Raw genomic sequence first — 27963 nt, 5'->3', positions numbered from 1 at the left:
GCAGTTACCCATCTGCAGTCCAGTGTCAAAGATGGCAAACATTAATTAACATGTTGAAGTAGATGAAGAACAATGTCAATACATTGCTCTCCATACTTTAACATGCTTACATTTTATAAACTAATTTATTATTTACATATGTTGGGATTATGCATGATTAAGAACATTTGTGGACCGTACCATTTATGTATGGGGTTGTTAAATGAATGTTTATATTGTTCAAGTTATATTCCTCTTTGTGGAGAATAGGTTACTGCTTCTTGAATAGTTAATACATGATGCTTCATTCGGAAAACTTTTTAGATTATTAGGATTTATAATTGTTATAATAATGTACATCATTTATGGTACGTTATGTAAAGTTTGTGCATTGACGAAATTGCCTATTCTTCACCATCCACCAACTAACTAGCTAGGCAAAGTTTGACAGCCGTTATGATGCCAATTATGATTATCTCGTAAGTCTGTAGAATTTTAGAAATTGTATTCATAGTGCTTTCTTAAAATATTTATTGATTTCCCAGGCAATGACTGGTCCTGTGGTCGCAGATGAATCTCTCTGGAAGGTAGATGCTAAAGTTTTAGAGAATTCACTTAAGCCTTACCGCACTCTTCATTCCACTCTCTTTCCAAATCATGTTGATGGCGTCCCTGTACAAGATGTGTCTGTCTATGATTTACTTCAGGTGAGTTTGTCTTTACTAAATAATACAGTATGAATTTAAACTGTCCTAAAATATTAATGACCAGTAAAGCACAATGTAAATATGATTTTGTTATTATCAAGAATTTTTTTTACTCCAATGGCAGTGTCTACCTATAGTTTTTCACAACACGCCAGCTGTGCAGAATGACTCAATGTTCTATGTATATTATATGCAAATGAAATTAATAATAAAATGATGTTTTCACTGATGAAACATGTTTGAATAATCATGTTTTTAAGTGTTTGGTTTGCCATCATATTTGTTTTATCAATCATATTGATCAGTGCTACCTGCTGCATCTCATACATTAATTTTTTCTCAATATTCTGTACTACCTGATAGCAATTTATTTTTATTAAAGCGTATCCTTAGGTGTGTTTGATATTTTATTGGTTATTAACAATACAGGCACTGTAGTTCTAACTTGAATTAAAAATACATTTGCTAACAAAATGATTATTAGTATTTTTCAACATAAGAAGTGATTTTAGTTAAATGTAACCATTTATTTTGTATTTTTTATATTAAAGGAAATAATTATTAGTTCAATTGTTTTTTCGAAAGTGAATACCTTTATTAAAACACTACAAACAATATTGCAAGTTAAAATGTTTATTTATATCAATTATCTGTAATATTTTCTGGTACATAATCTTCACAATAAGATAGTAATAGTAACATTTTTGATTGTAAAATATACTTGGCATAACATTATAAACATTTATGATATTTCAAAATTTTTATTATTATAATATCATCATTGAACATTGTTCCTTTAAGTTGATCACAACAATACAATTTTTAATTCGTAAAATGAAGAATTCTATTTGATGCGTACAATTTAATATTAAAAAAGGAATATAGTATGTACTGTATGTGTTCAGACATAATTCTTTAAAAACACTTAAAAAGTTTTTGTTTGTTGTCTTTCATTTAAATAAACATTAAAAATACAAATAAAAACCAACTACTAATTTACAAAACGCAAAACGAAACGCATGTTTAAAATTATAGTTACATAAGTAACATATTCTACAGTACTATTCTAATTGAATTCGACAATATTCTTCATAATATAAATAAATATTTACATAAAGTTTCAATATGAAGATCTAAAACATACACTTTTTATAGTAATTTTAAACTATTAAAAACATTTTAGATAATTTGTTTTAATAATTTAAATATTGCTCACACAGGCTTACTCTCCTTTTGATGTGTCCAAATTGTTTCTATGGCAATCTACAAACAATGTAGCTATCAGAGAAGAAGGTAAGTTACTTTCATAATTTACATATTTACAAAATTCAAATATAGTGAGCTTTTATAAAGATTAATATTGTCCTGGAGCCTTGTCATGAGCACAGAAGTATCTAGATCGTTCCATTTATTTTTAAGGTTTGTTTTGTTAATAAATAAAGGCATTTTAGAGGTAGCTACAATACTACTCTACACTACCACAACATCTCTGCTGTTTTCTTCAATTAAATTTGACATTTGTTTCATATTGATGTCAAAATAAATTATTTATTAAATGTACAATTTATTAAATAGCATATTTAAGGTTTTGTGTTTTTAAAAATTGTAATATTAAACTAAAGGTTCATGAACTATTTTAAAATTAAGGTATACATTTTACAATAAAATTAATTACATTATAATTATATATTGATAAATAGATACAATATAATATTTTAAGTTAAATTAACTACTTTTTATCAATTTAAAATAAATAATTGTGGCTGTATCAACAACATGTTATAATGGCTTTAAAAATATCCATGAACTCTTGTTGCATACACAATACAATTGTTGATTTATACTGTCTATTATTTATATGGATGCATTATATAGTTCATTTTTTAAACAGCACCGCCTTGACAAAAACTGAAGTATAAAAACACCCAATTAGACAGCAATTTGTTGTCATGTGATCATGCAGGTAGACAAAAAGAACACCTCCAGTAGATGTACAGTACCACAAGTTTTCTAAAATTGGCAAACTCAGGCAATGTTCTATTTTTATTGATGATGACCACACTTGTTTTAATAATTATTTTAAATTATCTACATTCTGTAGACTCGGAAACAGTTTTGAGAAGGACACACCTTGAGTAACATACTGTCTTTATTTACAATGATGCTCTCCCATTGGTACTGACCAACATCACCATAGCAAGGCACAACCTTTATGACCTCTTTGCTCTCAACATCCAATACTGCTGCCATTGTCTGCTCAGCATCGTAAACCACAAGATGTCCTTCATGTGTCATGGTGATGGCTGCTGCCATATCAAAGCTCTTTTCACAGCAGTTGAATATTTTTAAACATTCTCCCTCCTCATTAAGCTGCTGGACTCGATTGTTGTAACGATCACAAACGTATATTAAATCATTGTACAAGCAGACATCCACAGGGGTGTCAAATTGACCCGGTTCTTTGCCTCTTCCACCAAACTCGTTGAGTATCTTGCCATAATAATCCAGAATGTACACCTTATGGCCAACACAGTCTGTTATATAGATACGGTTGTTGCTATCTACCTCTAAACCTATTGGCTTCTTCATAATGTCCATCGTAAACGTACTCTGCAAGTTGCCTGTAGAGTCAAATACCTTGACAGTCTTAGAACTTCTGAATAAGATTATGAGGTTGTCGTCTTGATCAATCACGAGGCTTGCGTCACCATCCAGATCCATTTCAATTGAACCAATACATTCATGAGCCATGTTGTATTTTTGAATGCGTTTATTCTTTGATGTGTCCGATACGTAAATGTTACCGATGCTGTCAATGGCAATGGCAGATGGCCTGTTAAGCTGGTTACTGCAGTTGGTCTGTCCTACTGCTAAGTACTGCTTGACATTGAGTATTATTGGATTGAAGTCTAGAACTTTCTTATTCATCCCAACATACAGTTTGTGCTCTCCTAATTCTGTCGGTATGTATCGTATGTTGTAGATCTTAGAACTCTCCTGTACAACGTCGCATGTAATTGTTTCTCCATTAGGGCAGTCTAATTCGGCTTGTATTGGTAGATTTGGTTGCATTGGTCTTGCTTTTCTACTAGAATCAACAGCTGTTAATGTCACCTTTGATGGTTTGTTACACACCTGAGGATGCACAGTTGTTTTCAGTTCGCAAGTTGGTATACTAAGAGGACTGTTTTTAACATGCAATCCATCAAGCATCACATGTGCAACATATATTCCAGGATCTTTAGGATCAAACTTTACCTCGTATGAACCATTCATCATATCATAAACACGATGAGGTACATCTGTGGATGTTTTTGGTGCTTTGACAACAACGGTAAGGTTCATTCCTCCTTGCTTACAGTTTTCTCCCATGTAGTCGACCATTTGTACGTTGATTTTACACGGAAAGTCTTCAAATGCTACAGTGTCTTCACAATAACTTAAGTATGGAACGGCACAGTTGAACTTGACTTGCCCAATACCATTTAAGAACCCTAATACTCTTTCTTCAGCATTATCTGCCTTGTTGAAACTCATCATGTTTGGTCCAATTACTCGACTACTTAACGGTGGAACACTAAGATGATTCATTACATTAACCATTCTCGACTTCATTTGTACAATGTCTTTATCATCTGTGTACATTATAACGTTGCTAGCCACGGTTTCTAGTTGCTTAGCACTTTCTTTTAATTGAGAAGCTTTTTGATTTTGAAATTCCACATAGTCTTTCATTTCCTTGGCATATTTACTAACTTCTTTTAGAGCAGCTTGCTCTCTTTCTTTAAGTAAGATGTAACCACTTTCAAAGAACTTCTGTATTTTTTCCGTAGCCTCATTTGTGGTCATTTCAATCTGCTCGATCTCTTTTGACTTATTCTTTTCTAAAGATGTCCATTGCTTGCTGCATACCTTCATGTCACGTATACCACACTGGAACTCTTTCCGGCATTGGTCAGCCTCTCTCTTAAGGTCTACTACATCATGACCATGTGCTGGGGAATGGACTTCGACGCAAGATTTGCAGATTGCTTTTTTACATGATCGCTTTTTGCAGAATGACTGTATCTTCTCTCCATGCTTTGAACAGTAGTGGCTGCCATTCAGGACGTTACGTTCACCGTTTTCAATTTTTTTTGCTAGATTTCCACAAGATATGACTTCATGCTCCTCGTTTGTCCCATGCTCTTCACTACAATCCTTGCAGTAGAACATTGAGCAGTCTTTACACCAGAAATCTGCCTTATGAGTACCGTCGCATTTCTGACATTTTGACATATCATTGACAAGGTTATTGATCTTGGTCAATATCTGAGGTAATTTATTTTCTGGTAAACCATTAACGCCTTCTGGTGGCACCTCTTGATGCTTTCCACAGCTACTAAGAGGACACTTGTAGGTATTCTTGTCAGTGGCTGATTTCTCAATGCATTCGTTACAGAAGGAATGGAAACATGCCAGATACTTTGGACTGTCGTCAGTTTGATCATACTCCACTTGACATGAACTGCAGTGTATTAGCTGACACTCTTCAATTTTTTGATCCATCATTGCCATTGAGAGATTTCTAAATAAAAAAAAACATTGTTAATGTCATTATCTTACAACCTATACAAACTGTTACTGTAAATTGGTCATCAATTTAGAATTATAATTGAAGGCATACAGTACAATATATAAAAAATAATTATAATAAATTAAGGCTTATCTGATAATGTTTCTATTAAATAAAACACCTAATGATATGAATAGATTCATCACCTAAAAAATATTATATTAATGTTATCTAATAAAGCTCGATAAACTAAGTATAACAATTAATAGTTTTATAATGTTGCTTTATTCATTCAGTTATTCCAAAAAAAAAAGATAGAATTATATAAGAACTTTTAGTATTGGTAATTTATAAATTGATTGCAATGGATTTGTAAAGTATCTTTGCTTAACAGACAGTTGACTTTGGCCTGCATATCAACCCACACACACCATTCAAAACTCTTGATTCATATTTAAATGACTATGGTATAAAATATTTGTTCATTTTTTGTCGGTTTAAGTTTAACACACACTACACAGATCAAGTTTCTCCAAAATGTTCTTAACTGTATGTGGATAGAGTATAATCAAAAATTGTAATTCGGCATTGTCTGTTGTAAAGTAATATGCCACTGTACTAAATTTTATTATTAAAAACTCATGCACATATTAACATTCTACATATTCCAGTTACATTAAAGGATGAAATATACAGACTTATTGTACAAATTGCATATCAAAATCATCAAAAAACTTTTTCATAGTTTATATACATAAATTAATTAATGAAGGAAGATCTTTCAGTTTCATATACTGACAGACTACTGTGGTTATAACTTGACTGTCATTATAACTTGAATGCTCTCATATACTTTATCCCTATTGAAGACAGTTGCAATGGTGTGAAAATGATGGTGCTATCACCATTAAATGATCATATCCAAGAAGATATTATCTTATCATTGGCTATGTAATGGCCAATGTAATGTAAATATGTCTGACTAGATCACAACTCCTTCACCCATCCTTTTGACAGGCCTGAGCCGTACAAGCACATCGTGGTAGCCCTTCTTAAAAATGCATTGAGCACCCAAGCCAGATGTGTACACCGAACCTCCAGTTTATAGTGCTTAATCCGAGAACCCCTTGTTTGTGCTATGATAGTTTGTGGCACACTGAATCAGATATTACATACATTAATAAAATAAAAACTTGATCCAAATAAGTATTACTGTACATAACACTAGTCTTTGACACACTTACCTTATGATTGTGTTCTTGTAATCTTTATAAAACTGTCTGCATGGAAAATCCCTTAACAGTCTTATACTGATAACTATCTTGATTGGAGTGGGTTATTAGCCTAGTTGTGTATGATAATAGATTGTATGGTGGTTGGTTGTATTCTGAGCATTGTTTAGTTTAGACCCTTATAAACACAATATGTGAGATATTCCATTATTATCTGAAACTTAATTTGGATTGAACGATCATCCAACGTCTAATATTTCCGTCATTTGCTCACAAATTGTAGAGCCTACTTTCAGTAAATTTGTTGTAAAAATAATGTTTTATTCGCTTTAATTCATAAATTATAATTATTTACATGTATAATTAGTTTTTAATAATTAAAACATCCCTATAATATGAATGGAATGCTCTTATTGTAAAATCAAAAGAATAATACGATTTTACTTCCTCATACCATTCACAATCCCAGTCACACTTGAGGTGATATCCCAACAGGAAGTGTCTAAAATCCGCTTAGAAAGATCCTCTTTATGCCCTGTCATGGTTAAATATAACTATAGGGCTTTTCTCAAATAATAGAGAGAAAACATTGTGGTCAACAAAAAATCAAGCAAAATATAAGACTAAACTGAACAATTTTCATCTTTGGAAATTTACTGAACATAATAAATATTATTATTAATGTATACAAATTTCAATGCATTGCATAATATTTAGAATGCTAAATTCATGCATTGACAAAATTCTTAACTGGCCGGTGATATATTAATTAATCTGTAAATAAGAAAAAGCTACCCCAACCAAGATTTGAACCTAGAGCCACCTACTTGACATTACTGCACATCCTCCTGAGTAGTGTACATGATGTTTTGCATATAGTCCAGATTTAAAACTTTTTATAAAAGCATAATTTTATGAAAATTATAATGTAAAAAATCTAGCAGGACTTTCCCTTTTCAAACAGAATTATTTGAAGTCGAAAGTGATAATAAATATAATAATATAAGCTTCATTATGACTGTTCACCTTGAACATATAACAATATTGTTATTCTACTTTGTATATGTTTTAATAACTATTTATTGCAAGCTCAAGTGCACTCCATATTTTGTTCCGCTCAAATAGCATAAACCCACCCACTTAAGTAGAATTAAGGTGTTACTACTATTACAATATTAAGACATCATTTCTGAGATCAAAGTATTTCAACAATCTGCCTTATACATTCTTATAGCTTTAGTTAAGAGAATAAAATTAGTTCAAGGTCAAAGTTGACGCAGAAAAAAAGTAAAATGCATCACAAAATCAAAAGAATTGTATGCCGATTTGGGAAGGTCAAAATGTTTTTGTTTGTTTTTTGTTTTTCTTAGTATAGTAGATTGAATGAAATAGATATACTAACAATAGGAAGTTCTATACCATTGTGTAGTATATACAACTGTGTTTATTGTCATAATCATCATTTGTATTGACGTAAACAAGGTTATAGTGATTTTTGTCTTTTTTAAACAAAAGTTAGTGTCCGCTTTAAAGAATAAAATCATCTGGGATTGATGCGCAGATTATGGTGGTATTGTCTTATTACAACTTGTACTGTACTGTAGTTCAACTTTATACTAATTTGATGATGTAAAAGGTAGAAGGTTATTAGATTTGCTGAAAAAAAAAAATCATAATTTGTGAGCTTTAATTATTGTGCTTGACCAGGAACGTGAAGAATTTTCTCATCTCTTTGAAGATTATTATTTTTAATGTCCCCCTGAAAAAATAATTCGAACAAAATGTGTTGTGGAATAGGCCATATAAATGCCACATTCAATTAGTTCACTTTGACTAAAAAGTGGCAAAAAAAACCAAATTATTTACCTTAAAACTGTAAAAACAGTCAACCAGGTGTTTGGTTTTTATTTTGTCTTTTTATAGGTGAAATCAATGTTTTTTGTTAATAGCTACAAACTAACCTATTAAAAGTTGATTTTATTCAACTTTATTTGTTATATTTTTCGGGACAATACATCTTATCTTTAAGATTCAATTTTCAGTGCTGATCCAGGTGACTTATTGTTAACCTTATATTTTGCATACCTGGTGAACAAAAATAAAAAAATCCCTATTGTTCATGACATCATTAACTCTGTGTCCTGGTTCTTACAAAATAGATATTATCTTTATAATCGGCTGGAATGACATGAGGTCACTCAGCCTGTGTCCTGCTCATCACAAAATAGATATCCTTATAATCAGCTGGAATGATATGAGGTCACTCAGCCTGTGTCCTGGTCGCAATTTTTTTTTCCACACATAAGTTATGTTCAAGATAGCCAAACTACTTTCTAAATATAACTAAACCCAACCCTCTAAATAATTTCTCTTTTACTATAAAGTAAAAAGAAGTTGCTTATGGATTCGAACCCCATACATTGACATGCAAAGTCCATAGTCTAATCCACTCGACTACACAGATGGCTCGACAGAAAGCGTTTGCATTAGCGAAATTTAGTTAGCTCAATTCTTACGTCACACCTTATGGATGTAACTAATGAATATTTATGTATATTTTGTGACATTTCATTAGGGGTCCCCAACTTATGTACGAAAACAAATATAGCGTCCCGGTCATCACAAAATAGATCATGGATTAACTTCTGTTCAAGTTTAACATTAATCGTCTCTTTAGAAATTGAAAGAAACAAACAATCAATTTTTATTGAGTTATTTACAGATTTAGTTTTACTTTTTTGGTAAATAAACAAAATGTCATGCTGATTCTTGGAAAAAAAACATACAAATATTCCCATATTTCTGGTTGTGGTATTTTTTGCTACTATTGCCTTCCTGTTTAATAATTAGCAATACATTTGCTGTTTGTTAAACAAATGAAGGTTTAGCTTTATAGACAATACAAATTCCAACTACAATAAGTAATTGTAACATTGTTAAAACTTTAACCCAGATTACTGATTCATTGATTGTTGAAATGCATTAGTAGAAAAAAGGGGGAAGAAAGTTTTTCTTTAAAAACTGATTAATCATTTATTAGCCTTGGTATACTTTTAACACATGTCTCGTCTGTGGATAGAAAACATAATGTTAGGGGGGAACAGTGTTGAACATGTATTCCACTTTATGTACAGCACATTGAGAGCTTGCCAGTGAGCTATCCCAATTTATATTGTAACAAATATATATTAATATTATGTTATCTTCTTTGTCAAAATAAATGTGAATATGAATTACTGCACTATAAAAAAAACTGACAAAAAAACTGACAAGTCTCTCAAAACTATTTTAAAAATATTTTTCTGTAAAAGGTCTCAAATTTATGAATACAGACATCTGCGTTTCAAAACTTTAGGAGAACCAGCCATTACAGACTAGTCCAAAGGTGTCCAGTATTGGGAGAGTTTGTGCTACAATTATAAAATTTGTTGTAACAATTGTTAGTTCTGTCTAATAATAGAATTATTAAAAAGTTTTTTTATTATAACGTTGTTTTTTTTGTGGTACAGAATCTTTATTGCTCTAATACATAGATAGGAAATTGAGAAACTCAAAAACGAAATGCAGACAACTAGAATACTATGTACATGAACCCAGTCAATATAAAAGCTATATACAACAGTGAATAGACATTACTATACAGACAACAAGTGGTCTTTATATGTTTGTAAAAGAAAAACTCTTCAAGTCAGCTATACTACAGCTGTTGAGCTACCCTTGTAAAACAAAGTTGAATAAATAAAATAAAATAAAAATTAAAAAAAAATTAATCTATCTATTTTATCTACAGATCAAAGATATAAAATGCCACAATTCTCAGATTCTGATCTGGTATCAAAGTATGGACACAAAGAAGATCTTGATTTTACATATTACTTGAAGCAAGGCCGTCCAAGTTTTGCTTTTACTTCGTTTGTGGAACATCAGATTGAGCTTGGGGGTACTAGTAAGAAAAGGTAAGTCTATAAAATATCAAATTATATAGACATATTTAGAATGAACTCGGTATAAACTCAAAGAAAATTAAATAGACATTCTTATCATGGAATAAATGCTTTTTGATATTCCTTTAGGATAAGCCAGGCTCAGGCAAAAGCATGCCTTATAGCACTGAAACATTTTGCTAACCAAGGCATTGCCAGTGCTTGTGTTGCCTTCATTGAGATGTTGGGCAGGGATAGTACCAGGCTTAGGGTGGACTTACAGACAGGAAACACAATCTACAACTTCCAGCAAAAAGAAGAAGAATGGAGAAAGCAAGATAAACAGCATTGGCAAGAGTGGCTATTAAATGCTGAAAAGAAAATTGGTAAATATTAATATTTATTTCATCATCATGTCAGAAAGTGAAGTGAACAATCTTCAAAAACACAACCTCGCACTTGCAAAATTAAATTGCATATAACTTTGGAAAGTCCAGATATTTTAAAAGAAATTCTTGAAATAACTTTTCAAGTTTTTCAGTGTTATTTTGTAAATGTTTTATCAAAATCAGTTGAACAATAATATACTTCTCCATAGTGAAATTGAATGATGTTGGTGCTATTTTACTTTCCTATTTAAAATCCTGGTTCAAATCCTGTCAGGATTTGGTTCTTACCATTGCAGACAACTTCCTGAAACTATTGGTTAAGATTTGTTGGAAAAAAATATTCAGGATGTTGTTAACCGAAAAAAAAAAAAAAAGTTCAATACAGGACATTGGATACATACTAATGCTGCTTTCATTAGAACTTGTAAAAAATGATTTCACAACTTTTCCTAAATCAAAAGAACACAAGACAAATGCATTCATGTGGTAAATCAGTGTAAACTCACTCCAAAATGATCCAGCGCCAACCGCCATGATCCCAAAGTGAAAATCATGTGATTGTAAAACACATAGAAATAGATTTTTATCTGAAATGATATTGCTTAGGTCTAAATACATAGACACACAAACACTCTTAAAAATCCATCTTTTTTCTTAGTAATTTCTTTCTGTTTTTTCTCTCAGCGCTTTGGGACAATTGTTTGAATGTATAAGCGCTTTATAAATCGAACAACATTAACATTATTATATTATATTGTTTCATCCAACATCTGCCATTTTTCCACTTGTGCAGGTCGAGGAGAAATTCTACTTTAACTATAGAACATCGGCAGGATGAATGCATTTCAGACTGGAAAACACTGACTGAATGTATGAAAGTAGCATTCCCTGGCATGTTTACCACTTATATCTATCAACATGTGAACAGATATGACTGCACAACAGATATCTGTTCAGATGTTAAGATGTTGAATTATAGTTCTTTGTTTGTTTGTTAGCTCGATAGCACCTACAATTCTCAAGTTCATTCCGGTGTACATAGGTATATACTTACAGGACATGCCTATTGAAATTGGTTCATTAATAACTTCACAAATAAAAAAAAGACAAATTTATATTCTTTTAACATGGGCTGAAATATCAACATGCGCCCTCTGTGGCAATATTTTGCCAAGTACTTCACTCAGTGTGCTTTCATTGACTTGGTGGTTAATGGTCTTTTTCAGTCTAGTATTTATATTGTTATTTACAGCTGGGAATTTGCTGTGTGCATTTAGAAAGCATGGAAAACGCAGCAGTGAATTATTAATAAGGTTGTTGGAGTCAGCCATTTCCAATAAAATGGTGAAAACAAACAAGAGTAGGTAAGTACTATACAGTATTAAGTGGTCAAAATGACAAGTAATTTAAAATAGAATATAATGTAATAATAATAATAATAATAATAATGATAATAATGATTATTAGAAAATAATTCTACAATAAAAACTATAATCAATATATTAATGTTTATTTAAATTCATACTAATACAAATAAAATCAAGATAAGATAATTTCTTTATTGTCATGACCACAAACATAAACAAACATGAATTTTGGTTTCCTAATTCTTAAAAAATGTGCAGTAGAAAAAAAACCCAAATTAATTATTAAATATTAATGTTCTATTAAAATTCATACTAATAAATAAAAATCAAATCAAGACAATTTCTTTATTGTCATGACCACAAACATAAACGTCAATTTTGGTTTCCTAATTTTTTTAAAAGCGTAACTCATATGTACAGTGCATGGTTAACATATTTATAGATAAAAACAACTGAAACCACAGAAATCATATGACAGTAATAAAAACAAAATAATTATCGTTTCTTCGTTTGTTGATACATGGGTGGTGTGTGTTTAAAAAATTAAATACTGTATATAAACTATAATGAATTAATAAAATAAATACTTACAATTAAATAGATTAGCATTGCAGTACTGTACATGAATTTAATAAACTTCATGTTGAGAGGAACTTATTTTAAATAATAAGTAATTTTAATCTTTTAACCACTTTTCATCAGAGAATTTTTTTTTTGTGTAATTTTTTTCTGTGTAAGTTTTTGTTTTATTGTTCTATTTTTTTCTATTTTTCTATATATGATATGCCATTTTTCAAAACAAATTTCTGTTACTAGATAGATACTAGGTACTATGACTATGACTTCGGTCTGGTCTTGTATTGTTCTATTTTTACTTTTGCCTATATATACTGTACTTCATCAGTGTTTCTATATGATTACTGGTTCGGACCAGGAATACCAGTTGACCCTACTAATTTATTCTTACTTTTGTTTTGCTTAGTTGCTTATTGGAAGCAGCAAGAGAAACAATTGATAGTAATTTTATTAACATCATGTTATTACATTTGCGTTCAAACATAAGTATTAAATTTCAGTTTCTTACTGTAAGGTAGCCTACACATCATTACCGACGTGCAATTCAATACAAGTATGTCTCACCCTGACTGGGTATATGTTCTATGGAACATAGTATCTCTTAGGTTAATGTTACTTTTGTTTGCTTAGTTGTTCATTGGAAGCAGCAAGAGAATGGGATGTTGCTGTTATGTTCTGCAGGTTCCATCGGCTACCTCTTACTGATGTCTACCTACGTGATTGCGCTAAACACGATGAATGGTTATGTTTCACGGTTTTTGCACAGCAACACCACTACCCTAAAGAGCATGTTAGTATCAAACATCATTTTGTAGCTTTACTTTTTACCTATTTTTCTAGTACTCTTCTCTCCATTGTTTTTACAGTTAAGCATGTATGATATTTCTAAAAATTCCACAAACCTGTAATGTCATCTTTTATGTTAGGAATTCAATGTCCAAAATTCTTGTTAGAACTGTCTACCATTACAGGTGTCATGTAGATGGTATATGTGACATTTAAAAAAAGCGTCTTCACCTTCCATAGGAATCCTATATGCAATCTGCTTGTCAGACCCCCTTCTGTTTAACATTACAGTTGTATATATGGCATTTCTAGACATTGCAGCATTTATAATATGAATAGTTTGATTTTTAAGAATGCTGTAATCTAATTGGTCAAAAGTTGGTTGTATGGACAACACTAGTGCAATATCAATGTAATTTTATTCCTGAAATGGACTGCTTTAATCCTTCATTACTAAATAAAGAAAATTAAAAAGTAAAATAAGAATCAACAAATTTATTCACAAAAGAAATTCTAAACTGTAATTATGTTTTAGTTTCTGTTAAAATTTATAACATTGTTTATTTTTTATTTTTTTATTAGGTTCTTGAACTAGTTCAGACATTTAAAAGTACTAGTCTTACAGAACATTTATCACTTGCATTTGAAAACCCAGTCTATGGGTCATCCTTCCTACCGACAGGGCAGCATGGGTATACCACACAATCAAGTGTTACTAAGAAGAAGTCAATTGTTCGTGATCACAGAACGACTTATCTGTTTAAGGTTGGATTCGATAGTGGCAAAAATGGTGGTGAGTTCAATTATTGTATTTTTTTTATGATTTATTGAATGCAATAAAATATTTTACATGTGACTTTATTTCATCTACCTACCTTGATTTACCTTCATCTTTAAAGTATAAAGTAATGCTTGTGTGTCCCTCTGGTATATTCTACAATTGTAATAATAATAATGGTAGATCTGACAATTTGGATTTGAAAGTCCAATAACCAGACCGAAAATTATCCTTTGTTTGTGTCCCAATTGATCTTTTTTTTTTTTTCAAATTTGACAGGCGAAGAAGATAGTACAGATGATGATGAAGAGGCTGATAATTTTGATGATGAGTATCAACACATGTCAGAACATTCTGAATCTCAATTTCAGGGTGAGATTTCCACCAAATTTTTAAAAAACCTTGTAGGCAATTACTGTTTTTAAGCATTAAAATATGATAACATTTATTTATTTAACAAATCTTTATAAAAGATAACACAATCAGGTAAAAGAAAACCTGTTTTGCATTGGTGTCCTGTCTTAAATACAAAATAAATCAGGAAAGAAAAATTTTGTGAAAATAAATGAGATTGATATCTAGCTTTGTATAAAGGCAATTGTTGGGGATTATTTAATTTCAGTTGGTAGGTTATGCCATATTTTAGCAACTGCAACTTTGAACGATGAGTTCATCTTACTAATGGTATAGTAAGGTATTGTGTACATACAGTGCATGTTCATTAAGAAAGAGGACTGTCTCCTTGTGTGCTGCTCTGTGTAGGTGCCTGTACTGCTGATCCATAGAGGGCTTTTGTAAGCTTAATTTCCTTCTGTTTCCAGTAATCATGAGGTTGATTATGGTATACCATGAGGTTGATTACGTTACCTACATTTTTATCTTTTTGTTTTTAGATCTGGTGTTGGAAAATGTGCCAAGTGACCTATTTGGTGTAATTCTAGCCTGTCAGTCCAGCCCTCATCCAGCTAAGATGTTACTTGCTTATTCTGCCATCTTTAAACAACCTTCACTAGCAGTGTTGTCTGCTTGCTTCTCAGTAAGTTGCTGTATACCTTTTATTGATAGGTTTTCACTTTTTTTTACCATTATTGGTTTAAACTGTCATTAGTGGTGGCACAAAAATAAAACTTTAAAACACAAAGTCTCATTTAATTAATTTTTATTTGTTTATGTTTTTTGGGGACAATACATCTTGAATGCTCTGTTTTCTTGTACAACAGCATGAAGCTGTGTGTTTTATATTACCTAATCATTTTCGTCCATTTTTGTTTCCAGAATTCAGATCAGCTAAACTGTCTGTGCATGTTTCTCATGACGTCAATGAAAGATGAAGATGTCTTCATGGTTACAGGAAATGAAATTGCTCTTCTTCAGTGGCATCAATGGAACTTGGATGAATTAATGAGTATTGTTAGAATCACCATGGAAACAGGAAAGAGTCTAATATTATGCAAGGCATTTCAGGTGTTTCAGCCAGTAAGTTGAAATCAAATAAAAAATTAAATGTTTATTCTTTAGAGATTTTACAGTTAAACAGTTTCTTTTATTTCAGGTGTTTTAGGCTCTGTCTACAATATCCAACTTTATGTGACAAAAAAATGTGATGTCATATCACTACCATATTTGAGCGTATCACTACCATATTTGGGCACATGACACTTTTTTTGTCAAATTAGTTTGATAGTGTAGAAAGAGCTTTAGCCATTAAGTTAAGATAAAAAAAAAATAAAATGTTTATTTTTTAGAGATTACACAGTTAAAACAGTTTAGTTTTTTTCCAATAGGCCAGCCCTTTAACGTCTTATCTCGAGTTCACCTGTGCGTATTTGGTGAAATCTGATGAAGCATTGGCTGCAGTTCATTTGAAAAACTTTCATCACAAATATCTTGAGGTAAAAGTTGTTAAACAAACTCTGTATATAAATCAGTACTGCAGTGTGAAAACACTGTACTGGAAACTTCCCAAAGAGATTATATAATTCACTAGAGTGTGAACTCCAACGTAATCACAGCTCAAAAAGTATCACAGAATATGGCTTCCATCTTACAAGATACAAGATAACTTTATTGTCAAAATTGTTAACAATTTCGAGATATGTTTTGTACCTGAGTAGAATAAATAATACGATGTGATAACTATATAAATAAATACAAATGATACAAGTGACTATCTTGAAAAGTTTTTGTTAAATAAATTGCATGCTATGTAAATTGGTGAAAATCTGAAACGGTTTGTGGATATTTTTTCCTGTGTCAGTCTAACCCTTCCTAATCTACTTATAATGATGTCTGAATGTAATGGGTGTGATGGGTCTTGCATAATTGTGTCAAATTTCTGAAGTATGAATGTATTAAACATTTCATCTAAAGGTTTCATTTCTACACCGATAACTCTGCTGGCCTTATTTACTAATCTCTGAATTTGACTTTGACTTACCAATTTATTCTCATGTATCGTTTTCTATTCCGTAACAATGTTGATTTTGCAAAGATGGCGTTGTCTGTAAACCACCAACAACTTTTGCATAGTTCAATCTCTATTGAATTATATAAGCTCTTTGCAGCTACCACGTGTACAACTTAGTCTAATGAACAAGAAGTATTTTTAATTCACTTTATTAATATTTGTTATTGATCTGTATTAATCTGTTCTCTTTAGATTGTGGAAAACTCAGACAATTTGCAAGAAACCAACACAACTAGTGTAACAGATATCAATAATCTGAAATTTCTAGAGAAGGCTGTCTCGGAATTGACACTTTTGTCTTTCAAAAGTTGTTGTAATTTTGCTGCAACATGCAGATTGCTAAAGCTGATGGCAGGGTTACATTTTTCAGGAAAATTTTCCAATCCAGGTAACATTGATGAGTGATAGATACATGCGATTTAAAGTGAAGATAATTCATTATTTAACGTGGACCAATTTTTTGTTTTATTAGAAAAGCCTGGTTCAAACATTATTTGAACTCGCCACCCTGACATTTTCACTGATACATATATATCAGAGTTTTGATAAAATCTTAATTTAACGCCTTTTGTTTATTTAAGTTGCGAATTATACTAAACTTTACGAGCTGAGCATGATAATCAAGAGCACGTCTGTGCAATTGGACATTGGTCGACTGCTGACTGGTGATGGTAGTGTATTCCACAAACATTGTCAAGAGGTACTGGAGAAGCTGCAGGCTGTTAAAGACTTCACCAGTGCTAAGAAATTTGCCATCGCAGCAGGTCTGAACATGGATCATGTTGTTATTAACCAGGTAATGTTTGTTTTAGATTGTCTGATTGATTGATTGATTTTATTCGATATTCATACATAAAAGTTAAAATATACAATGTATATAAGAGAATACCTGGATAACCCATTAAGTCGACAAAAAAGTAAACTTATTTCCAATGGGGTCCAATCCGTAATGACTGAAAAGTGAGTGGTTGGGCCTAGTACAATTATCATTAAGTATGACTCAGTAAAAATGAAAAAACAAGAAAATACATACAAGACAAGATAACATCAAAAAAACAATATTAAAAATAACTTAATTAAACTGAAATTCCAAGCTGTTCATTATTAAAATATTCTTTAAGTTTTATTTTGAAGGTTGCATTATTTTGTATTGATTTGAGTGAATTGGGGAGCCTGTTCCAGTCACGGATACCTAAGAAATAAAAAGTCGTATCATTAACGCCAGTAGCCTTAGGAGTGACAAAATTAAATGTTGTACCCCTGGTGAAATGGTTATGATGATCAGAAATTAACAAAAAGTTATCCTTAAGGAAAGAAGGCGTATTAAAGTTATAACTAATTTTGTGAACATAATTTAATCTTAAAAACTTATTTCTGAGGCTGACATTAAGAAACCCAAGATCGGAAAGCTCTTTGGCACCTATGTGAGATTTCGGACCAACATTTAAAATGAAACGTGCGTGTTTTGAGATTCTTATTGACACCGCCGTACCATGCCGAGCCAGAATAGTCAAATGTACATTGTATTAAAGCAGTGCTTAATAGTTTACGACATTTTTTATTCAAGCACGAACTTTGCTTATGTAAAAACTTCAACCTTGACTTAACTTTACTGATAACACTAGTTGCAATAATATCACATGATACATATTGGTCTAAATCAATACCCAAATATTTAACTTGCTTAGTACTTTTGATTCTACGGCCCATTAATTCTACAGAAAACTCTTTAACTTTGTTAAGCTTCGCTCTGCTACCAAAGATAATACTTTCGGTTTTGCCAACATGTAAAGATAATTTGTTTTCAGTTAACCAGTCCTGGCACTTAGCTAGGACAGTACTTAATTTATGAGCGATTTTGGTGGCATCGTGATGAGAATACAGAATCGTAGAATCATCAGCATAAAGCAATAATTGAACATCAGAATCAATACAAGAAGCAATATTATTTAAATAACATAGAAAAAGAATAGGGCCCAAGATGCTACCTTGCGGTACACCATGAGTAACTATAAGAGGTTCAGAGCAGGTACCATTCACACTGACAACTTGTGTGCGGTTAGCGAGATAAGATTGAAACCAGTCAGTACACTTAAAACCCATGCATTTTAGCTTTTTAATTAAAATCACATGATCGACGGTATCGAAAGCTTTTTGTAAGTCAATTAGAACCATTCCAGTAAGAAGGCCTTTGGACTTATTGTTTTTTAAATTGTCGATGAGATTTATGAGGTTGCTTTCAGTTGAATGGGCCTGCCGAAAACCGGATTGATAGGCATAAAGTATATTATTTTTGGAAAGATACCTTTCAACTTGTATAGCTACAGATTTTTCAAGAATCTTAGATACCGTAGGCAGAATACTAATCGGCCGATAATTCTCAACACTTGTTCTAGTATTTTTCTTAAATAGAGGGGTAACTTTAGCAGTTTTAAGATCATGAGAAAAACAATTAGTTTTAAACGAAAGGTTAATGATATGAGCTATCGGTTCAGCCAAGATTATCGCACCGTCACGTAAAAATCTTGAAGGAATATTATCTAGACCGACGCTTTTGTTTACATTTAGGCTTTCGAGTTGAGTTCTATGGTAACAGGCTCTAGCTTAAACATTTTTCCTTTTAATTTAACGTAGTATTTATGAAGATCGTTAGTGGACATGGTGAAAAAACCTATGCATTTTGGGAGTTTTTTGACGAGTGTTGACGCAACATTCGTGGAAAACTCATTAAAACGAGAGGCAACGCCTTTTGGACAGAAAGTTTGTTTACCATTTTCATCGAGAACGATTTTAGTGTTTGTTTTACATTTCTTCTCGTATCCGAGCTGTTTGAGGGTTTTCCATAATTTTTTAGGGTTGTCTTTATTTTCATCAATCTTATTGAGAAAATAATTAGATTTAGCTTTTTTGATCAGCCGCTGAGCTTTGTTCCTAGAGGCACAATAATATTTGTATATATCTAGATTAGATTTATCTTTCTTGAATTTTTTTAAAAGTGTGTCTCTTACTTTGATTTCATTAGCAATTTCGGAGGTAAACCAGGGTGCTATGTTTTGTTTAAGTCTAACTTTTTTTATTGGCGCTATTGAGTCGATCACCTTAATGATGATATCTTTAAGAGTTAACCACGCGATATTTACATCGTCATTATTAGTGACAACAGACCAATCGATATCGTTAAGTTTTTCAAGATAGTTATTTATATTATAGTTTTTTAAAGATCGTAATTTAGCGGAGTTGTGTTCATTTTTATGAACATGAGACTTAGGTATTTTTCTAGTGCAATAAATAAGAAAATGGTCACAATATTAATTACTCCAGATTGCTTCACATTATTTTGTACATTAGTAACAATGTGGTCCAAACATGAGCTTTTTTCTTTTCCTATTCTAGTTATATCCTTAATAACATTACTAAAACCATTTCTTATAAGAAAATCATTATGTCTTTGCAATACTGGATTGATATTTAAAGTGCATATGTTAAAGTCACCAAGAACATAAATTTCACTACTCTCTTTGATTTTTGATACAGATTCTTCAAAGTTGTTCAGAAATAAAGATACATTCTGTTTGGTGGGCGGTAGCATGTACCAATCACAATTTCCTTTGAACGAGGCAGATATATATTTATCCAAATTGCTTCAAAACCGTCAATATCCAGATCATTTCTACGTGTGAAGGCGCGATCATTTTTTACGTAGATACAAACTCCACTACCAGACCGGTTTCTGTCCTTCCTGAGCGCTGTATATCCATCAATTTTGATCTCGTTATCGGTGATGGATTCGTCCAGCCACGACTCGCTGATGGATATAACAGTAGCTTTGGTCTTTGATGCGATGTGCCTTAGTTCAGACATTTTATGAACTAATGACCGCGCATTGAGGTGAACAAAATGTAGGCCTTTGTTAAACACGTTGATTTCCTCGCTTAAATGCTCATAAATGTCTTCTGTATATGTATGTCCATCTTGTCGGTTTTCATTCACATTATTTGCGTCGGCAATAAGTTCGTCCTGAATATTAATGTCACCGATGCATTCATCATTCGGAAGCTGATTGAAGAGGCATTCTTGACATAACCAATTTTCTTTCGAGTTCCGTTGCTTATCATATACAATTTTAGTTATTCTTCCGCACTTAATATGGTAGTTACATTTGCATTCAGTGCATTTCATTGCCCTGTGCGTTTTCGCAATCGGTTTTTTACAAATTGTCAGTGGAATTTACTCATAAAGTCACTCATAAAGGGTACATGTTAGGGTCTTTCACACCTGTTCCAGCATGGTTCCGGTCCGTCGCAAGAAAATCCAGCAAAACGTCAATGTTTCGTTTTCACGCGGCTACACACATATCGTTTGGTGCATAGCCTTGTGGAGCATTGTGAAAACGAAACATTGATGTTAGATTCGCGAGACCGGAACCGTGCCGGGTTGCATACCTACAATAAAAACTTATTCCACAAGCAAATCAGATTCAAAAACACACTGACGTGATGCAATGGGCCAGTATACTTTCCCCAGCTGTTACCTGTTAAATTTGATCCAGAACTCCTAAATTGTCAAGACAAGGTTTAAATATAACCGTAGGATGCTTACCCAAAGCCTTCTGTCTACACTACCAAACTTTATGTGACAACAAAATGTGATGTGCCCATATATGGACATGATGATGTCATACCACTACCATTTTAGGGCATTTTACTACCATATTTGGGCACATCAAGCTTTTTGTGTCAAACTTGATTAGTGTAGACTCATGCTTTAGAATTGTTGACAATTTTATCAGGAGCGAGATTTGTAAGATTTTTAAAATGCAAATAAATCAAAGTATTTTATACTGAATACATTTTATCATTTTGTGTTCAAGTTGAAAGATGAGTTGAAGAAACTGAAGAATAACACTCAGTGGAACTCAACAACAGTTCGAGAATTATTTTGGCAAAAGTGTAATAAAGAATTGAAATCGACTAAAACGTCTAACAAAGCAGCGTTCCAGTTTTTCAGAGTAAGTTTGTTGTGTTGTTTGTTTCAGTATTTTGTAATTGCATAACCGTGGTGCAAGAGTGAGTGAGTGGCCAAGAAGTTAGAACCATAGTTAATTATGTAGCCATAACATTGGCAAAGGTTCGAGGCTCACTCCCTCTATGGTTCTGTTGGTAACAAGTCTTCTCAGATAAGGACTATAAACTATTAGGTCCAGTGTACAAATCTGGCTCATGTGAACTTTACAGAAGCATCTTTTGAGATTAGTAGGGGGTCACCCCAGTGTACTAGTACACACACAGCCACTGTCTCTCACAACCACAGATCGTAGCTGGGTTCTCTGGGAGACAAGTCTTTGACTGAAGAGGTCACCCAGTATAAATAAAGAATGAATAAAAAAAATAGATAAACAAGAAAGTGACGATTGACCAACTAATTAGAATTCCTCCATAGACCAACAAAGGGAAGTTCTTTGGTACTTTATTGTATCCTATTTGTTTTTCAGAGTATTGCTAGTGATGTAAGTCTAAATCTAAGCACAGGTGAGAAAATCGTGATCCTATGTCTCGCATTGGAATGGCTAGGAAAAGTCACTGCATCTACATCACCTACTTATGTTGGCCTGGAACAAGATATCTGGAGGCTAAGAGTGGACTTAGAAATTGAAAAAATTAAGGTATAGTATTTTATTTTTTAAAAGGATTGTTGCATATCATGACTAGATATTGAATAAATCCCAATGATAATCCCAATGATAATCCCAATGATAATCCCAATGATAATCCCAATGAAAAATATTTTGTTGTAATGTGTATTTATTTGTATACATTAATTTATACGAGAGCAAATATAAATTTAATAATGATTAAAATAAATTGATTACATTCTATAGAATGGAAATAAATGTCACAGTCCGGTGGATAAGGTTTTCATCAGTAAACCAAGATCATCTCATGATATACCAGGGTCAGGGGTCAAATACCGTGGTTCTGAAGAATTTTTGTATTTGGCAGACTATGAGTTAATTGGGATACAGCCAATGAAAACTGCAGTAAGTAACTAATGACAATGACATTGATTTAAAAAAAAATATATTCCAACAAAACAACAATGGCAAATCTGTCTCTCAAAGCCATGTTGCTATATGATTTTAACAGAGAATTCATTCATACACATTTATTCAGTTATTTGACAATAATAACTGGGTCCCGCACTAGAAGCAATAGCTTGTCTCATGAGGGCCCCTACAATACAAATATGCAAAATACATAATCAGTCAATGACTGACCTACAATAACTTTTTGTGCTTTTGGTGTATTGATGTGCTTATCAGTGGCATCTTGGTCAAATTATCATTCCTGTTTTCATATTATACAAGAGTGTGTTACACTGCATTATTTATCTTTTAATGATATTTGTAATAATTTGTTTAATGAATTATTTAACTACTGCCTCTCCAATATTTGGCTGCCCAGCTAGAAAAATTACCTATGTCAAATGTTTTTGGTTGTATGTAGACCTTAACAAACATGGTTCGTGGTCTGTTATTAACTTTTGTTACACTTTTTTTTTTCTAGGACATTACTGTAGCTCTTAATAAAATAGTGAAAGAGTTGCTTGACAGTTTTTGTATAATTCAGGCTCACAAGGTCTGTCAGCAGTTTAGTTTTTTTAGCCAAGACTTAGCGGTAGTATTAACATGTATCAGGCTTGCTAGGACGCAGCTGAGGACTGAAGACCTCAGCACTGACATGAAGATGCTGCTTGCAAGAGGGAAGAGGAAGCGACTTAGTTTGTCAGAATCTGTTTCATCTGCCAACAGGACATACAGTTGTGAGTATTTTATGATTATTTATTTCTCTATACTGGGTAGCCTCTTCAGTCATAGACTGGTCTTCCAGAGGGCACAGTTATGATCAATGGCTGTGTGACAGTAGCTGTGTGTGCACTAATATCCTGGGTGACCCCTCCTTGTCTTGAAAGATGTACTAGAGGGCCCAGTTGGTGATCAGTGGCTGTGATGTACTAATACACCGGGGTAACCCCCTACTCGTCTCGAAAGATGTACTAGGTTCTTTAAAGTGCACACGAGCTAGATGTGTACACTGGACCTACGGTTTATAGTCCTTATCCAAGAAGACTCGTCTACCACCAGAACCATGGAGCGAGTGAGCCTCGAACCCTTGACGATGTTATGGCTACGTAATTACGGTTCCACTTTCCTAACTGCTTGGCCACTCATTTAAAGTACTGGTCATTTTTTCATATGTGCACTAGAATTGACCACTTCAGCTTCATTTTAAAAACTGTATAACAATGTTGTTCTACCTTCTTGATGTTAATGATGGAGAAAGATCACCTACTCTAATTTGGTCCATGACTATTACTCCTGGTAAATTATGTACTTTATTTAATTATGTAATTCATTTTTATTAACTTTCCGATGAAATATTATTATTGAAATAAAACAACCTTAAATATAATTTACTTGGTGTAGTTTCAAGCCTTTCCAGCGTTAGTGAAGTGGATGAATCTGATGAGATACTAACATGTCTGGAGACATTCTGTGAGCATTCCAACGATGGTGCGCGGTGTTGTAATAGGATCACTAATTGTTACAAAGTATCTCAGGTTTGTATATTGTTAAGCTCTGTCTACATTATCAAACTATTTTGACAAAAAAATGTGATGTGCCCAAATGTTGTAGTGATATGCCCATATGTTGTAGTGATATGCCCATGTATGGTAGTGATATGACATCATCATGTCCTCCAAATACGGGCACATCACATTTTTCTGATACACATAAAGTTTGATAGTGTACACAGAGCTTTAGGAACAAGAAAACAGTCTCAGAGTTGCAAATAAATTTCCCAACCATCACCCCTTTAACCTCCAACCTTTAACCTCCAACCTTTAACCTACCACACCAACAGAAAATATGAATTATTCTTCTAATTAGACAGTATAAATAATTTACAGTATCATGAAATCAAGCCTTTGTTATTTTTCTTAACAGATCTTAAACTATACCTATGAAGATATTGTGACACAATCATCAATTGAAACATTAAAAATCATACTACAGTCAAACATGCCACAGCAGTTTTTAGCAGCTAAGGAGTTTATACAAACTACATGCATGAATGATGCTGATGTAAGCCTTTTTTTATATTAGTAATATGTTTATACTTTCATATATTCTGAGTGTATTCCAACACTGTTTGTATTATTTTTTATTTGTATTTACCTGTAGTGTGGGTTTTTACTTTTATAGGTCTCAAGTTTCCTTGCAGATATGATTATCAAACAGGTGACATTGAAGGCGGAACAACAACAGCAAGGTAAATTAATTGAAATAATGACTTAGAAAAATGGTTAATGTATACTGGCAATTCAAACATGGCCTACCAGTTCTTAAAGACACCATCATTTTCGATAAAGCGTTTAGTTCTTTCAAGTGTAATATTTAGGGGTATTGTTTGGCCGATCTTTGCTGACAGCATGCTGCAAATGTTGTATTACACTGAGGTATTACTATTTAATTCAGGGCATGCTTTGGATTCACAAGTACCACTATCAAGAAAGCCATCAGATAAAGATGAGTTAACCAAGTTTATAAAACTTTGTCAAAACCCAGCTACTCTTGGAAACAGACTTATTCAGGAAGCTAAGGCATTATTAGATAACCCATCAGCTTCTAAAATTGGTAAGTCATTAACCAATCTTCCAACAAGCCTAGTTAGCCTTGTTCTGCTTTCACCTTTATCTCTTGGTAACAATTTCAACCTTGCTTCTACCAAAAATACCATCCTTATGGGGTAACCCGGCGCGGATTTAGTCACTCCCCCCTCACTGAAATTTAACTTTTTAAAATAAAATAATGACTTTTTTTTGTCTGCAACCTGACAGATCGTTTTTATCATTTATGAAATATTTAGCCCCCCACCCCTAATCTATAATGCTCGATCCACCCCTAACTGTAAAGAAAAATGGTACAAATGTAAAGTGTAGTGTTAGTTCAAACCAATCATAGAACTAGAAATGAAAAGCTCTTGATTTTTTATTGTAAAGCTCTGTCTACACTATAGGGACTTGATGATGTCAAATCACTACCATATTTGGGCACACCACACTTGTTTTGTCAAACTAGTTTGATAGTGTAGATAGAGCTTAAGATATTATATTGAACACAAGCTTTAATATAGTAGGTACAGTAGCTATAAGATAAGATATCTTTACTATTAAGATAAGATATCTTTACTAATAAGATAAGATATCTTTACTATTATGTAGTATGTTTTAATTTGCACACAAGCGATACCAATACAGAATGATTTATTTATAATTTTCATTGAATGTTTCAGCCCACACTCTTCAAGTTGAATTGATAATTCGAGCCCATGACTGCCACACTATTTGCTGTAACATGGAAGGCATATCCAGTGTTCTTAGGCTGTGTAGGGATTGTACACAGGTGCTTGGCAAAGCTGAAGAGCACAGACTTATGGTAAACCTGCACTACAGTTTTATCAATCTTGCTTAAGCTTTGTCTACACTATCAAACTAGTTTGACAAAAAAGTGTGCCCAAATATGGTAGTGATATGCCCAAATATGGTAGTGATATGACATCCATCTTGTCCATATATGAGCACATCACATTTGTTGTCACATAAAGTTTGATAGTGTAGACAGAGCTTAAGAATTAAAGTCATCAAAACTAAGTTTTCAAACTAAACTAAGCAAATATTTGGGCAATGTTTTTTTCTTAAAAGTTAAAACTTAGATGACAAAGTTTATTCCTTAAGATCAAAAGAGCTGGTTTGATAAATAATGTTTCTCACTTAAGCAGTGTTTAACTATCATATTTAACTTTATCTATCTAAAATATATTTCTTTGTATAGAATTTTCAATACTATGAATTTTCTATCAAGAAGTAAGCTACTGTAGCCCTTTTAAAGTTACCAATCGCTGTTCTTGTCAACCTCTGCCTGTTGGCTTTTTTATTCATTTTATTATTATTGTATTGTGCTAATATTCACATTTTAAATATTTTTTTCTAGATTCGCCTGATCATGGGAGTTGGACGTTGTAGTGAGATGATGTACACATTTGAATATCTGCACAAAGCAAAGAAATTAGAACACCTTATCAAGATAGGATCAAAGGTGATTCAAGTCAATAGATGCAATGTTTTACTTATGAATGTAATATTTAAAACCAAAAGTAATCAACTACGTATTAGTTTTAATATAGGCCTACCTGACGTTCAGAAAAAGAAAGCATACATTTTTCTGAGTACCAATTCAATTCATGTCAACCAGCTTGTAGAAACAAATGTCTAGCCTAAGACATGAACAGGTTGCAATGAATTTGTTTTATAACACACCCTTCATTAACTCTTGTATACACAAGAGAAATACAGTACTTCCAGCCTACAAAACGACTACTGAAGTCACTAATTTGGTTCACTTTTAGAGTTTGTCTTGTACACACCCAAAACATATATATATAAACACAGCAGGCAAAGAACATTAATTCTAAACCGCCCGGTGATATACTGAAATTTAATTAATTAATTTGAAACGATAAAGATGAGGAAATCTGTGAGAATGAGAAAAAGTCGCCCCAACCGAGACTCGAACTCGGACCGCCTGCTTGATATGCAGATGTCCTAACCATTAGACCACTGGGGCTTTCATGGTATTGTTCGAACTCGATTGGATAGCGACTCTTTAACACTCTCGGCGTGTTACATATATATATATATATTATATAATAGCACAAGAAAATGAGACATATGTATTTGGAGTGATGTCATTCAAGTATTGCCTTATAATAAATACTTTAATTATTTAGGATGGAAAACTAAAAATCGCCTTGCTTGATTATCTAAAACGATGTAAACCTCCTGATCCAGAGACATACAATATGGTATCGTTCAAGTTTAGAATGCACCGGGAAATTGGAGAGATGCTAGAAAAAGATGCTATGAAGAGTCTGAAAGCACTGGCTGACAGAGCAATGGGTATGTACATGTAATGTTCAGACAGTTGTAGACAGTGCATTATGTGTATCATGAAAAAGTGACCACACAACTGTATAAGATGCCTTCTTATTGGAAAGCATTATTAAAACATGTCATCTCTCTGACTGCATTATCATTAGCTTCATTAGCTTCACAAGAATTCTCCACCTAGTGTTTAGTATAAAGCG

General features: G+C 32.6%; 2 protein-coding genes across 3 annotated transcripts in view; one reads left to right on the top strand and one right to left on the bottom strand.

Annotated features, from left to right (window-relative positions):
- The window catches only part of LOC140052697 (spatacsin-like), a 34372-nt gene that overhangs the window by 3267 nt on the left and 3142 nt on the right, over positions 1 to 27963 (top strand). Inside the window, exons 8-31 of one of the 2 annotated variants that reach the window (XM_072098379.1) lie at positions 525 to 686; positions 1907 to 1979; positions 10264 to 10429; positions 10547 to 10782; positions 12038 to 12149; positions 13359 to 13518; positions 14097 to 14304; positions 14572 to 14664; positions 15186 to 15328; positions 15568 to 15768; positions 16077 to 16184; positions 16952 to 17147; positions 17341 to 17555; positions 21630 to 21767; positions 22251 to 22421; positions 22638 to 22796; positions 23323 to 23578; positions 24243 to 24376; positions 24765 to 24902; positions 25023 to 25089; positions 25296 to 25454; positions 26113 to 26255; positions 26811 to 26915; positions 27607 to 27775. In XM_072098379.1, coding sequence (XP_071954480.1) covers positions 525 to 686; positions 1907 to 1979; positions 10264 to 10429; positions 10547 to 10782; positions 12038 to 12149; positions 13359 to 13518; positions 14097 to 14304; positions 14572 to 14664; positions 15186 to 15328; positions 15568 to 15768; positions 16077 to 16184; positions 16952 to 17147; positions 17341 to 17555; positions 21630 to 21767; positions 22251 to 22421; positions 22638 to 22796; positions 23323 to 23578; positions 24243 to 24376; positions 24765 to 24902; positions 25023 to 25089; positions 25296 to 25454; positions 26113 to 26255; positions 26811 to 26915; positions 27607 to 27775 — 3712 coding nt within the window. Of the gene's footprint in view, positions 1 to 524; positions 687 to 1906; positions 1980 to 10263; positions 10430 to 10546; positions 10783 to 12037; positions 12150 to 13358; positions 13519 to 14096; positions 14308 to 14571; positions 14665 to 15185; positions 15329 to 15567; positions 15769 to 16076; positions 16185 to 16951; positions 17148 to 17340; positions 17556 to 21629; positions 21768 to 22250; positions 22422 to 22637; positions 22797 to 23322; positions 23579 to 24242; positions 24377 to 24764; positions 24903 to 25022; positions 25090 to 25295; positions 25455 to 26112; positions 26256 to 26810; positions 26916 to 27606; positions 27776 to 27963 lie in introns of both variants that reach the window. The other variant, XM_072098378.1, reaches the window with a different exon arrangement.
- LOC140052699 (E3 ubiquitin-protein ligase TRIM45-like) lies at positions 1738 to 6620 on the bottom strand. The gene is made up of 2 exons (XM_072098380.1): positions 6486 to 6620; positions 1738 to 5253 (listed from the first exon to the last, which is right to left on the bottom strand). Exon 2 carries the CDS (start codon positions 5241 to 5243, stop codon positions 2775 to 2777), a length of 2469 nt encoding a protein of 822 aa, XP_071954481.1. The 5' UTR covers positions 5244 to 5253; positions 6486 to 6620; the 3' UTR covers positions 1738 to 2774.

The sequence above is a fragment of the Antedon mediterranea genome, chromosome 6 (assembly GCF_964355755.1).
Source record: "Antedon mediterranea chromosome 6, ecAntMedi1.1, whole genome shotgun sequence".
Taxonomy (NCBI): Eukaryota; Metazoa; Echinodermata; class Crinoidea; order Comatulida; family Antedonidae; genus Antedon; species Antedon mediterranea.
The sequence above is the reverse complement of the archived record's forward strand: the minus strand, read 5'-3'. Positions and strand labels throughout refer to the sequence as shown.